At 45.6% G+C, this 13,512-nt stretch overlaps 1 protein-coding gene across 3 annotated transcripts in view; it reads left to right on the plus strand.

Moving 5' to 3' along the window:
- The window catches only part of cpxm2 (carboxypeptidase X (M14 family), member 2), a 164,320-nt gene that overhangs the window by 143,724 nt on the left and 7,084 nt on the right, over positions 1–13,512 (plus strand). The window contains exons 11-13 of one of the 3 annotated variants that reach the window (XM_060939219.1): positions 1,588–1,885; positions 5,929–6,068; positions 6,565–6,664. In XM_060939219.1, the coding sequence (XP_060795202.1) occupies positions 1,588–1,885; positions 5,929–6,068; positions 6,565–6,664 (538 nt within the window). The remainder of the gene's footprint in view (positions 1–1,587; positions 1,886–5,928; positions 6,069–6,564; positions 6,665–13,512) is intronic. The other 2 variants (XM_060939221.1, XM_060939220.1) reach the window with 2 other exon arrangements.

Here is a 13,512-nt window from a genome sequence, read left to right on the forward strand (position 1 = left end):
CAATGATCTTCTCAGCTGTCCTCACTATCCGCTGTAGGGTCTTGCCATCCGAGATGGTGCAATTCCCAAACCGGACCATGATGCAGCTGCTCAGAATGCTCTCAATAGTCCCTCTGGAGAATATTGTAAGGATGGGTGATGAGAGATAGGTTTTCCTCAGCCTTCATAGGAAGTAGAGACACTGCTTGACTTTCCTGTCTATGGAGCTGGTGTTGAGGGACCAGGTGAGGTTCTCTGCCAGATGAACACCAAGGAATTTGGTGCTCTTGATGTTCTCCATGAGTGAGCCATCGATGTACAGTGAAGAGTGGTCATGGTGTTCCTGGTATGCAGTGGCTAGTACCTACCAAAAGTGGTTCAAGGATCCAAAGGACAACCGATGAACCAGTGACAGGGTCATGGGTGTCGAAGGCTCATTGATTCTCATGGGTCATGAAGGCTAGCCCATATGGTCCAATCCCACAGAAGAGCACAAATTGCTGAAAAAGTTAATGCTGGTTCAAACTGAAAGGCATCACCATTAACCTTTTCAGCAGTTTGTGCTACTGCAGCTCTTCTGTGGGATTGGACCATATGGGCTAGCCTTTGAGCCCCATGTGAATCAATGAGCCTTTGACACCCATGACCCTGTTGCTGATTCACTGGTTGTCCTTTGGATCCTTGGACCACTTTTGGTAGGTACTAACCACTGCATACCAGGAACACCCCACAAAATGTACCATTTTGGGTGGCACAGTGGTGTAAGTGGTTAGCACAGTTGTCTCACAGCAAGAAGGTTCTGGGTTCGAGCCCAGCAGCCAGCGGGGGCCTTTCTGTGTAGAGTTTGCATGTTCTCCCTGTGTCTGCGTGGGTTTCCTCTGAGTGCTCCAGTTTCACCCACAGTTCAAAGACATCCGGTTTGGTTAATATGGGATGGCCTTGGGCTGAGGTGCACTTGAGCAAGGCACCTAACTCCCAACTGCTCCCTGGGCGCTGTTAGCATGGCTGCCCACTGCTCTGGGTATGTGTGTGCTCATTGCTCACATGTGTGTGCATGTGTGTGTTCACTGCTTCAGATGGGTTAAATGCTGAGAGGAATTTCACAAGTGTGTGATGAATAAAGTTGTGCTTTCTTTCTTTCTTTAGAGATGCTCAGACTCAGTCATCTAGCCACCACAATTTGTCAAAGTTACTCAGATCCTTATGGTCGCCCATTTTTCCTGCTTCCAACATATCAACTTCAAGAATGGACTGTTCTCTTGCTGCCTAATATATCCCACCCCTTGACAGGTGCCAATGTAATGAGATCATCAATGTTATTCACTTCTTCACCTGTCAGTGATCATAATCTTATAGCTGATCAGTGTATATTTTAATCACAGGTAATCAGATTGCATAATCCGCATTACCCGTAGCCTGTTCCTTTCCAGTGCTATTTTTTTAAACTGTTAATTAGTGAATTAAATCCTGAGGGATTAAAACTTGCCCACACATTTGCTCCACTCCATTCTCTCTCTCTCTCTCTCAAAAAAAAATTCCAGAAAGGACTCTGTAGACTATAGACTGTATCACTATTAAAGGAGAGCTATGAATATCTCAATATGACAGGTTGCCATGGAGACACGGGCACTGCTAGGATGGATGGACAAGATCCCCTTCGTCTTAGGGGGTAATCTTCAAGGAGGCGAGTTGGTAGTGACCTTCCCTTATGACCGGACTCAAATCCCAGGAGTTTTGAAGGGGGTCACGCCCACTCCGGATGACCTGGTGTTCCGCTGGCTGGCGTTCTCATACGCCTCCACACACCGGCTGATGACAGCCCCGACACGGAGGGTGTGTCACACACACGACTTCGCCAAAGAGGACGGCACCATCAATGGGGCATCCTGGCACACGGCTGCAGGAAGTGAGTGAGGTTTGGAAATGAAGATGTTTCCTCATTTAATAAAGGGGTTTAAAATCACCAGAGGACTGTATAAACACCATCCATTAAAAAAAGAAAAAAAAACATATTAAACTACATTGATAGCAATCAAGCTAATGTGCAACAGCTCCAATAGATCATAAGTCATAAAATGTAATAAACTATTTCCTGTTTTATAATAATATAATAGTCACTAAGGCTATGTTCAGACTGTCAGTCCAATGTGCATGTCCAATGGGAATCCGATCATATGTAACAAGTCTGAACAGCTGAAAATCACATTCATGTTAACATTTTCATCACACATACAGTACAGGAAACATGCTAGATATCAGCAGCGATCCATTACTATTAGACCTAGGACTTGAGCTCAGCCAAAACTTAGCCAGACACCAAAAAAGCAATGGAGCAAAGGATTTTGCAAGGGATTAGCAGCAGGCTGCCAGGTTGCTTCGATGTGTGTAGCTGTCAATGTTGATTTTAAAAGTAAACTAGAAAAGCACTCGGAGAGCGCAGACCTCTGCCAGGAATCCTTTAAAAAAATCCGGGATCCAGAAGGTGATTCAGATCACCGCCAAAATTTAATGGATTGTTACTTGTGCCCAGTCACACCTCTGGAAAAAATTTCAGAGCAATCCGTTCATAACTTTTTCCGTAATGTTGCTAACAGACAAACCAACCAACAAACAAACCAACGCTACTGAAAACATAACCTCCTTGGCGGAGGTACTTACAGGGGGTGACATGATGGTGTAGTGGTTAGCACTGTGGCCTCATAGCAAGAAGGTTCTGGGTTCAAGCCCAGTGGCTGATAGGGGCCTTTCTGTGTGAAGTTTGCATGTTCTGTCTGTATCTGTGTGGGTTTCCCCCAAAGACATGCAGGTTAGGTTAATTGGTGGCTCTAAATTGACCAGCGGTGTGAATGGTTGTTTGTCTCTATGTGTCAGCCCTGTGATGATCTGGTGACTTGTCCAGGGTGTACCCTGCCTCTCACCCATAGTCAGCTGGGATAGGCTCCAGCTTGCTTGTGACTCTCCACAGGATAAGTGGTGATGGATGGAAATAAATTACAGAGGGAAATGAATACTTAAGTATGAATGAAAAATACTGGGGCTAGTGTGCATGGAAGGAGAGTCTGGAGACAGAAATCTTCGTTTCTTGGTCGTTACACTCTAAAAAAAATCCGTTGTTTTTACAGAAAAATACTGGCAGCTGCGGTTGCCAGAATAATCCTGTTAAAAATACAGTGAAATGTAAACAACATTACAGAATAACATTTCACTGGGATTCCATGTACAATTAATGATAACTAAATGTAAATTTTACAGGTATTCAATGTACAATAATCAATACATAACTGTTAATTTTACGGATATTCATTGTACAATAAACAATGACGGTTACAAGCAATGAGCTACTAGACAGATTTTTTTTTTTTTTTTAGACTTTTTTCACCTTTATTGGATAGGACAGTGTAGAGACAGGAAATGAGCTGGAGAGAAGGATCAGGAAATGACCTCAGGTCAAAATCAAACCCAGGTCCCCAGATTCATGGTATGGCACCTTAGTTGACTGAGCCACAGAGAGCCGCTACTGACGTTTTTTAAATTTTTTTAACAGGGCAATGATGTAATTTTAACTATCACATTCTGTTTTAGTATTACAGTTTGTCTGTGTTCAAACTACAACAATTTGTAAATTCTACAAAAAAATATGATCAATTCAACATATTCTTATTGTTAAATTAACAGTGGTATTTGGTTAGGAGTTTTACAGTATATTGATGTAAATTACACACTGCTTCATTGTTTTTGTATTTACAGTTTTTTATATCATGATTTTACATAAATTCACTGTTAATTCTACGGACATTTTTTACAGTGTAGCCTGTGCTATTTGCTCTCGATAGATAGCACTGGCTTGACCGCTTTATTAACCCTTGCTAACACTACTCATAAACGACTCGCAGTTAAGCTCGCGTTGGCCTTCCAGAAGGCCTTGGGTGATAAATTTTTGTTCCTTCCCACTATAAATCAAAATCTGATTGGTTAATTCATCCGTCACTTCCTACAGAAACATACACTGCCATAGTCTTCTGTCCCAGCAATGAAGTCCTAACCAATGAGTGAGCCAGCTTAAAACTCTTCTCAGCCTAGACACAACAAACAAAACAATCTCATTGGATAACTTGATTTGAATGTTTTCAGGACAGTAATTTCTGTCCTTTCATTTCTGAAGCAAATTTGATCAAAAATTAGGCCAAATTCGAATCAGAGAAGAACAATTATCATGAAATTATGAAAGAATGAAAGAAATTAAATGTAATTTTTGAAACACTGATATGTTTGGGCTGTCTCTGAAGACCTTGAAGGCCCTGATGTTTCCCCTCTGCTAGATATATAAAGAAATAAAGCGGAGCAGGCGAACCTCCTCCGTCTGATGCCGTCTCATTAGTTTTATCAAACCCGTGTCATGGGTTCACATTACCATGTGGCAAATAAGCAAGAACATTTCATTACCCTCCATCTTGGTTTGTTGATGTCAACTACTTCTACTTCCATCATTACTATAGCAACCAATGCGGATGAGACTGAAAATGAAGATTGCCACAGATTGGATCTGATCATTTGCAGTATACTGTATGTATAATGTAGACAGTCAATCAGGATCAGATATGCAAAAAAAATCTAATTTTTTAACTGACAGTGTGACTGTGAATGTAGCCCAAAGACTTGTTCACGGAATTGGGTCACATATTCGTGTGGCTCTGTAAGAGGTGTTCCAGGGTTCAGCGTTCCGTCAGAATTCACTTTGGAAAATAGGAACTTTTTTTTTCATCTATTCCTGTTCATATCACAATTTCATTGCAACCTGAATGACAGAACATTTAGAAACCATCAGTCAATTTCTTCAAAATTCAATCTGTTATTCAGGTAACCATAGAAACCTGAACGAATCTTGAAAAAGTTTCATTTGTGCTGGTTATTTATCTCCAGTTTTGGTGTCAAGAATATTTAACAGTTATTCCATGAAATCGAGTCGTACATGAGCTGATAGTTGATGAGGCGCGTAGCACTGAGTTGTCTATAACCCATGTACGACGAGATTGAGTGGAATGACTGTTTTATTCTATCCACAGTCTCTGGATTTTGAGAAACAGCATTTCTATTTTAATTTTTTGCAAATTCGATAAATAAAAACTTTATCCAAAATGTCCGACAAAATAATTTCCGCTTAGAATGTAAACAAACTGGTGAAATGACAGGAGCAACTTGTGAAAAATGCAATAATAATAATTCTTGAAAAATAAAAAAGGTACATTCTTACCGTCAAATACTTTTATTCCATATTTTGTTGCTTTTTTGTGAGGTTTTGTTTTCAAGTAGAGTTTTTATTTCATCCTCAGTTAGTTGACCAACATGCTCTGACATTTTGTTTTTCTCTACTCACGGTAAATGAGCTGATATCCTTGTAGTAGAGTAGCCAATCAAAGCACGCAATTGTGCATATCCAGCGAATGTGGATAGAATAATATAACACTTTATTAAGAATGAACCACAGTTTGTGCTACTGTTACAGTAAAATAATCAATGACCGGGCTATGTGAGTTTATTATTTTCCTATAACAGCACGACACAGTGTTTTATTCCTCCTGTACTACAGCACGCTGCTAACAATTGCAATTTATTTTGTATTTTTTATCTGTTTATAGTTACATTCTTTGCCGCTGAACAACCGCGAAACAAATTAGTTCCTGTAATCACTTACAGTACATTAATATTATAGCAGCTATAAACGCTCATTCTCTCAGCAGCATGTCTTGAAGTTAATAAGCCAAAAACCCCACAGCGTGTCATCTTTTTTTTGAAGCGTAAACTCCTCTGTTCTGAAGATGTCATAAATTTTAAAGTTGCACCTTTACCTCTGACTGTTACAAAGCGCTGACACTGGAGACTCCTTCCAAAAATGTTACATAAACATAAACATCTCCTTATAGAAAACTTCACCACACATCCGTTTTTCAGGTATGAATGATTTCAGCTACCTCCACACCAACTGCTTCGAGTTGTCTATGTACGTGGGCTGTGACAAGTTTCCTCACAAGAGCGAGCTGCCCGAGGAGTGGGAGAACAACCGCGAGTCTTTGCTCGTGTTCATGGAGCAGGTATACACACACACACACACACACACACTGAAACAACATATACGTGCAATATATGAGCTCCAGCACTGAGATGATGAAGGTGCTTTTCTGCCTCTTCAGATGATTGACACACTTAAGCTGGAGAGTACACAGCTCTCAACTCAGTATGGAGTAAATCTGATTAATGCTAGTAGTAGGAGTGTGGCATGACACACACATATACACACACGTTTTACCTCTGTGTTTGACATTTCCACCAACGTGACATAGAATCCAGCATCTGTTACATCTCTGCGGAAATAAATATATTGACGTGATGGACATCAGTCTCACAAAATCTAATCGAATGTGTTGAACAACTCTTCCAGTGTTTGGAACAGTTCACTGAGCTGGGTGAAGATTATTCAGCAACATTAATATCAATTACAGCTGATTATCTCCTACATCATTGACATGTTTCAGGTGAAAGGAAGTGGAGAAAATGATTCAGTGATTTGCGAATCTCTGTCTTTCTCAGGTGCATCGGGGTATTAAGGGGGTGGTGAGGGACATGCAGGGGAAAGGCATCGCCAATGCCATCGTCAGTGTGGAGGGCATCAACCATGACGTCCGCACAGGTACGCTTACATTTAATATTCATAGTCTGGTCTGTAGAAAAACAAGGAAACAACTTTATTTTATTTAATAATACACTCTAAAATTGGAGCTGAATTAATTTTTCTTTGAAGCTTTTATCTTGTTTAAATTATTTTGCTTACTCATTTTTACCTGTTTAACCAAACAAAGTCTAGTATGACAGTGTATATAGTGCCCTCCATAATTATTGGTGCCCCTTGTAAAGATCAGTAAAAAGGGATTCGAAAAAATCCACCTTTTGATGAATTCGCTTCATCTCACACTGAAACATGAGTGCTCTGAGATCACAATATCCCCTGCTGGCAACTCTGCCATAACTCGGGTAAAATGTGACTCAATTGAACAAAATTGCAATATGCGTATTACCGACATATAACAAAGAATCCTGCCAAGTTTCGTGAAATTCCTCCAAAAATTATGAGGGAAGTTGATTTCAGAAAGCAAGCACACCTTAATGAAATTGCCAAAGTACAAGTTTGTTAATAATCAAGGGCATAACTCTGGTAAAAAAAAAAATTCCCAAATTAAATGAAATTTCAATATTCATATAACTGTCATATAACAAAGCCTTTTGCCAAGTTTGGTGAAATTCCTCCACAAACTGTGAGAGGAGTTGATTTCAGAAGAACGTACACCCTCATGAAATTGTCAAAGTACAAGTTATTTAATCAAGGCTCAAAACTCTGGTAAAATTTTCACAAACAAAATTAAATCGCAATATGCGTATTACCGTCATATAACAAGGCCTTTTGCCAAGCTTCGAGAAATTCGTCCAGAAATTGTGAGAGGAGTTGATGTCAGAAGGTGAGCACCCTTCTCAGGATGGACAGATGGACATCGCCATGACATGACGTACACCCTCATGAAATTGTGAAAGTACAAGGTTGTTAATCAAGTGCCACAACTCTAGTAAAACATGACCGAATTGAACAAAATAACAATATGCGTAGTACCGACATATAACAATGCCTTTTACCAAGTTTGGCGAAATTCCTCCAAAAATTGTGAGAGGAGTTGATTTCAGAAGGTGAGCACCCTTCCCAGGATGGACATCACCATGACATAATCTCCCTTCGGGCCTTTCGGACAGTGGGTGTCAGGTTCTGTGGACTTTTCAGCCTGCGGTTCATCTACCTGGCCACTAGATGCCTCCATTTAGCATTCTATTTTCTTTTGTTTTTCTTGGGTTACACTTGTCTTCATGCTATTGGCTAAGCGAATCATTGATGACTAGTAGTTGATTGGTTGGCCTATATATTTGAGTTTGTTTCCTTTCCACTTTGCTGAGTTCTCCTGTGAGCCACCATGTGAGTACTTGTCCTGGGTTTTTCACTATAGCTGTTTTGCTCCACTGTTCTGAACTGCCTTTTGACCACTGCCTCTGTTTTCTAAGAAGAGGATGTTTTGCTTTTGACTTTCTCGAGTGGATATTTATTTTGAACTTTGACTTATTTTTTGGACACTTAGGAGCCTGTGATGTTTCCGTTGGATTTTGTAACCTGGGACTTGATCTTTAGTTTCCTTGGACTGCTGATTCATCTCATCTCATTATCTCTAGCCGCTTTATCCTTCTACAGGGTCGCAGGCAAGCTGGAGCCTATCCCAGCTGACTACGGGCGAAAGGCGGGGTACACCCTGGACAAGTCGCCAGGTCATCACAGGGCTGACACATAGACACAGACAACCATTCACACTCACACCTACGCTCAATTTAGAGTCACCAGTTAACCTAACCTGCATGTCTTGGGACTGTGGGGGAAACCGGAGCACCCGGAGGAAACCCACGCGGACACGTGGAGAACATGCAAACTCCACACAGAAAGGCCCTCGCCGGCCCCGGGGCTCGAACCCAGGACCTTCTTGCTGTGAGGCGACAGCGCTAACCACTACACCACCGTGCCGCCCGGACTGCTGATTATAAGTGGTTTTTGAACCTTGAACTTTTGTGCCAAGTACTGTTTTGCCATTTTGGGGTTTTCTCATTTTTTGTGCATTTTTATGACTGACCTTTGGGATCTGGAGTATACATGCTAAAGTTTTATTTTGATTTTTGATCTGGTGCTCTCAGTAAAGACTTCCTTTTTGAAAACGCTAATTTTCTGCATCTCTGTCCTGAATCTCTGTCTCATTCTGAGGGTGGCCTTGAGATTTAAGATGTTACATCCCCATCTCAACCAAAACCCTGACAGAAGAACTCAGCCAACAATGGATGGAGCAGAGGATATACCACTTCCCGAGTCCAATTCTGTGCCAGTGCCTGACCCCTTACCTGCAACTGCCCCTGCATACGACCCGGCACTCACCCTCCAGCACCTGGTAGCAGCCATCACCAGCCGAGAGCAAACCATGCGCCGTCATGAAGAGGTCTTAGCCTAGTGGGGGGCGGAAATGGGAAGACAAGCTGGTGTGCTGACCAAGATCCACCAGGTCCTCCAACTTCGTCAACCTACACAACCTGCCTCTTCAGCTCCTACAGCCATGTCTTCCAATGAGCCAACAGCGTCTCTTCCTGTGCACAGCCGTGAGCCCCGCCTGCTTGCCCCAGAGAGGTACAGTGGAGACCCTAAAGGTTGCAGGGGCTTTCTAACCCAGTGCCGTCTGTCCTTCAACCTCCAGCCTGCTGCCTACCCTACCGAGCATTCCCAAGTGGCCTACGTCATCACACTCTTGACTGGAAGAGCCCTGGCCTGGGCCACAGCCCTCTATGAAAGCAACAGCCCTGTTTGCGCTTCCTTCCTGTCCTTCTCCAAGGAGATGTTGAAGGTCTTCTCCCCAGAAGTCAGCGGTCGCACCGCAGCCAACAAACTTCTCCAACTTCGCCAGGGCCGTCAGTCGGCAGCGGACTATGCCATTCAGTTCTGCACCCTAGCAACAGAGAGCGGCTGGGGGGAGCAGGCCTTGCTTACTACCGTCTACAGTGGATTGGCTGACCACATCAAGGATGGGCTAGCTTCGTGGGAGGAGGCTGAAGACCTTGAGTCATTGATCTCTCAAGTCATCCAGCTGGACAATCGGCTGCAGGAATGTAACAAAGCCCCGAAAGGCTCCATTTACCAAGCAGTTCCAGTCCGTAGCAGCCCAGCAGTCGACTCCTCTGACGGAAGACCGGAGCCCAGGCAGCCAGGGGGAACTCAACTGTCTCAGGCAGAATGTGATAGGCGAAGGAGGGAGCGTTGCTGCATTTACTGCGGAAAGCCTGGACATTTTCGCAGCATCTGCCCAGAACTCCTGGGAAAAGGCCAAACCCCGTCCAGCCCCAGGAGATCTGTGACGGGGGTGACATCGTCTCCTGGTCTCCCGTCCACCGGCTTCTTCGTTCCTGTAACTCTCTCCTGGGATCACCAGTGGCACTCTCTCCGGGCCTTCATTGACTCTGGTGCTGCTGGCAATTTCATGGACCTCTCTCTAGCACAACGTCTGGGGATTCCCACATCTGGCCTTGACCCCCCTCTGTCAGTGACTGCCTTAGATGGACGACCTTTGGGTGGGGGTCTTGTAGATCGAATGACCTCTACCGTTCATGTACGGATCGACAGTCACCAGGAGGAACTGTCATTCCATGTAATCCAGTCCCCAGAATTTCCCATAATCCTTGGATTCCCCTGGCTGACTCGCCACAACCCTCATCTAGACTGGGGCTCACGCACGATCCTCCAGTGGGGCCCCACCTGCCATGCCAGCTGTCTTGTCTCAAGTACCTGTCCCGAGTTTCTCAAGCCTCCCGAGTTGTCCCAAGCCCCTCCCGAGTTGTCCTGAGTGCCTCCCGAGTATCATGACTTGAGAGAGGTGTTCTGCAAAGGAAAAGCAGCGGCCCTACCACCTCACAGACCCTATGATTGTGCCATTGACCTGCTGCCCGGCACCTGTCCACCTCGGGGTCGCATCTTCTCTCTGCGCCAGAACGCCTAGCCATGGAACAGTATATCAAGGAGTCATTGTCCTCAGGCTTCATTCGACCCTCCTCTTCTCCAGCCGGAGCTGGCTTCATCTTTGTGGGCAAGAAGGACGGAGGCCTGAGGTCTTGCATCGATTACAGAGGACTCAACAAGATTACTATCCGTAACCGTTACCCCCTGCCACTAATGTCATCAGTTTTCGAACTCCTGCAAAACGCCACCATCTTCACCAAATTGGACCTTCGCAACGCCTACCATCTGGTCCGAATTCGTGAAGGAGACGAGTGGAAGACTGCATTTAACACCCCAACTGGCCACTATGAATACCAGGTCATGCCCTTTGGGCTCACAAACGCCCCTGCTGTGTTCCAGGCCCTTATTAACGATGTCCTTCATGACATGCTGAACAGATTTGTTTTTGTTTATTTAGATGATATTTTGATTTTTTCCAAGACCCCCTCCGAGCACATCCAGCAGGTCCGACAGGTTCTCAGTCGCCTCCTCAAGAACAACCTTTTTGTTAAAACTGAGATGTGAATTTCATGTTCCCAAGGTGTCCTTTCTCGGCTATGTCATCTCTGAGGGGAAGATTCTCATGGACCCTAAGAAGGTGAAAGCAGTACAGGATTGGCCGGTTCCCAACACAACCAAGGAGACGCAGAGATTCTTGGGCTTTGCAAATTTCTACCGGAGGTTCATCCGTAACTTCAGCTCCATTGCTGCCCCCATCTCTGCGCTCACTCGAAAATGCCACTCCCCCTTCTCATGGACTCCGGAGGCTGGCCAGGCATTCAGTGCTCTCAAACAGCGCTTCACCTCCGCTCCCATCCTCCATCATCCGGACCCCACTCGACCATTCATTGTGGAGGTGGATGCCTCGAATGTAGGGGTTGGAGCAGTCTTATCCCAGAGATCCTCTGATGGCAAGGTCCACCCTTGTGCCTTTTTCTCTCGCAAATTGTCTCAGTCAGAGAAGAACTATGACATTGGCAACTGGGAACTCCTGGCAGTTAAGCTGGCATTGGAGGAGTGGAGACAGTGGCTAGAGGGGGCTCATCATCCCTTCCTAGTGTGGACTGACCATAAGAATCTGCAATATATCCAGCAGGCTAAGTGGCTGAACCCTCGCCAGGCAAGATGGGCTCTCTTCTTCAACAGATTTGACTTCACGCTCTCCTACAGACCAGGCTCTAAGAACCTCAAACCTGATGCACTTTCACACCAATTCCAGCCAGGCAGTCTAGAGAGCCCCCCTGAGACAATCATCCCAAGTTCTCGGCTCATTGCACCAGTCCGCTGGGGCATCACATCTATAGTTCAGCAAGCACTGCGCAATGACCCTGGCCCTGATAATGTTCCTGCAGGTCTCTTGTTTGTTCCCAGGTCTGTACGTGGTCAGGTTCTCCAGTGGGGTCACTCCTCCCAACTGGCAGTCCATCCTGGGTCATCTCGAGCACTGGAGTTCCTTCAGCGACGCTTCTGGTGGCCAGATATGAAGGAGGATGTGCAGATCTTCATGGCCAGCTGTCCCAACTGCATCCAGGGAAAGGATCCATGCCAGAGGGCCCAGGGCCTGCTCCACCCCTTGCCCATTCCTCACAGACCATGGTCGCACATCTCTCTTGACTTTATCACTGGTCTGCCTACCTCTGAAGGTAACACCACCGTTCTTGTTATTATTGATAGATTCTAAGGCCTGTCGCTTCTTGCCTTTGCCCAAACTGCCCTCTGCCTCTGAAACTGCCAGACTAATATGCAACCATGTGTTCTGAGTCTTTGGTCTTCCCCAAGATGTCGTTTCAGACCGTGGACCCCAGTTTACCTCCTGCTTCTGGCGAGCCTTCTGCAAGCTAATCGGGGCGACTGCGAGCCTCTCGTCTGGCTTCCATCCCCAGTCTAATGGGCAGACAGAGACTGAATCAAGACCTTGAAGCTGCCTTGAGATGCATGGTCTCGACCAATCCCACCTCCTGGTGCTCCCAACTCCCATGGGCTGAATACGCTCACAACAAGCTGAAGTGCTCAGCTATAGGTATGTCGCCCTTTGAGTGTCAGTTTGGCTACCAACCGCCTTTGTTCCCTGAACAGGAGGTGGATGCAGGGGTCCCGTCTGCCCAGCAGTTTGTGCAGCGGTGTCGGCGTACATGGGGTAGAGCCATACATGCCTTGCTGAGAGCCTCCCGACAGTACCAGCAGCAGTCCAATCGCCGTCGGAGGGTGGTCACCTTCTGACCTGGCCAGAGGGTCTGGCTCTCGGCTCGGGATCTTCCTCTGAGGGTGGAGAACCGGAAGCTGGCGCCGCGGTTCATTGGTCCCTTCAAGGTGCTCCGCCGGGTCAACCCTGTGGCCTACACTCTACAGCTGCCCCGCTCCATGAGGGTCCACCCGACCTTCCATGTCTCCCGTCTCCGCCCAGTGGTCACCTCACCGCTGTCTCCGGCTCCTCGGCCACCGCCTCCTCCTCGGCTCATCGATTGCCAGGGCACGTACACGGTCAACCGGCTCCTGGATTCCCGCCGTGTCCGTGGGTCTCTTCAGTATCTGGTGGACTGGGAGGGGTATGGGCTGGAGGAGCGCTCCTGGGTGCCATCCAGAGACATACTTGACCGCTCCTTGATTAGAGACTTCCATCGCTTGCATCCTGATCGGCCTGGGATCATCAGGAGATGATTTTGGGGGGGAGGTTCTGTCAGGTTCTGTGGACTTTTCAGCCTGCGGTTCATCTACTTGGCCACTAGATGCCTCCATTTAGCATTCTATTTTCTTTTGTTTTTCTTGGGTTACACTTGTCTTCATGCTATTGGCTAAGCGAATCATTGATGGCTAGTAGTTGATTGGTTGGCCTATATATTTGAGTTTGTTTCCTTTCCACTTTGCTGAGTTCTCCTGTGAGCCACCATGTGAGTACTTGTCCTGGGTTTTTCACTATAGCT

The sequence above is a fragment of the Neoarius graeffei genome, chromosome 14 (assembly GCF_027579695.1).
Source record: "Neoarius graeffei isolate fNeoGra1 chromosome 14, fNeoGra1.pri, whole genome shotgun sequence".
NCBI lineage: Eukaryota > Metazoa > Chordata > Actinopteri > Siluriformes > Ariidae > Neoarius > Neoarius graeffei.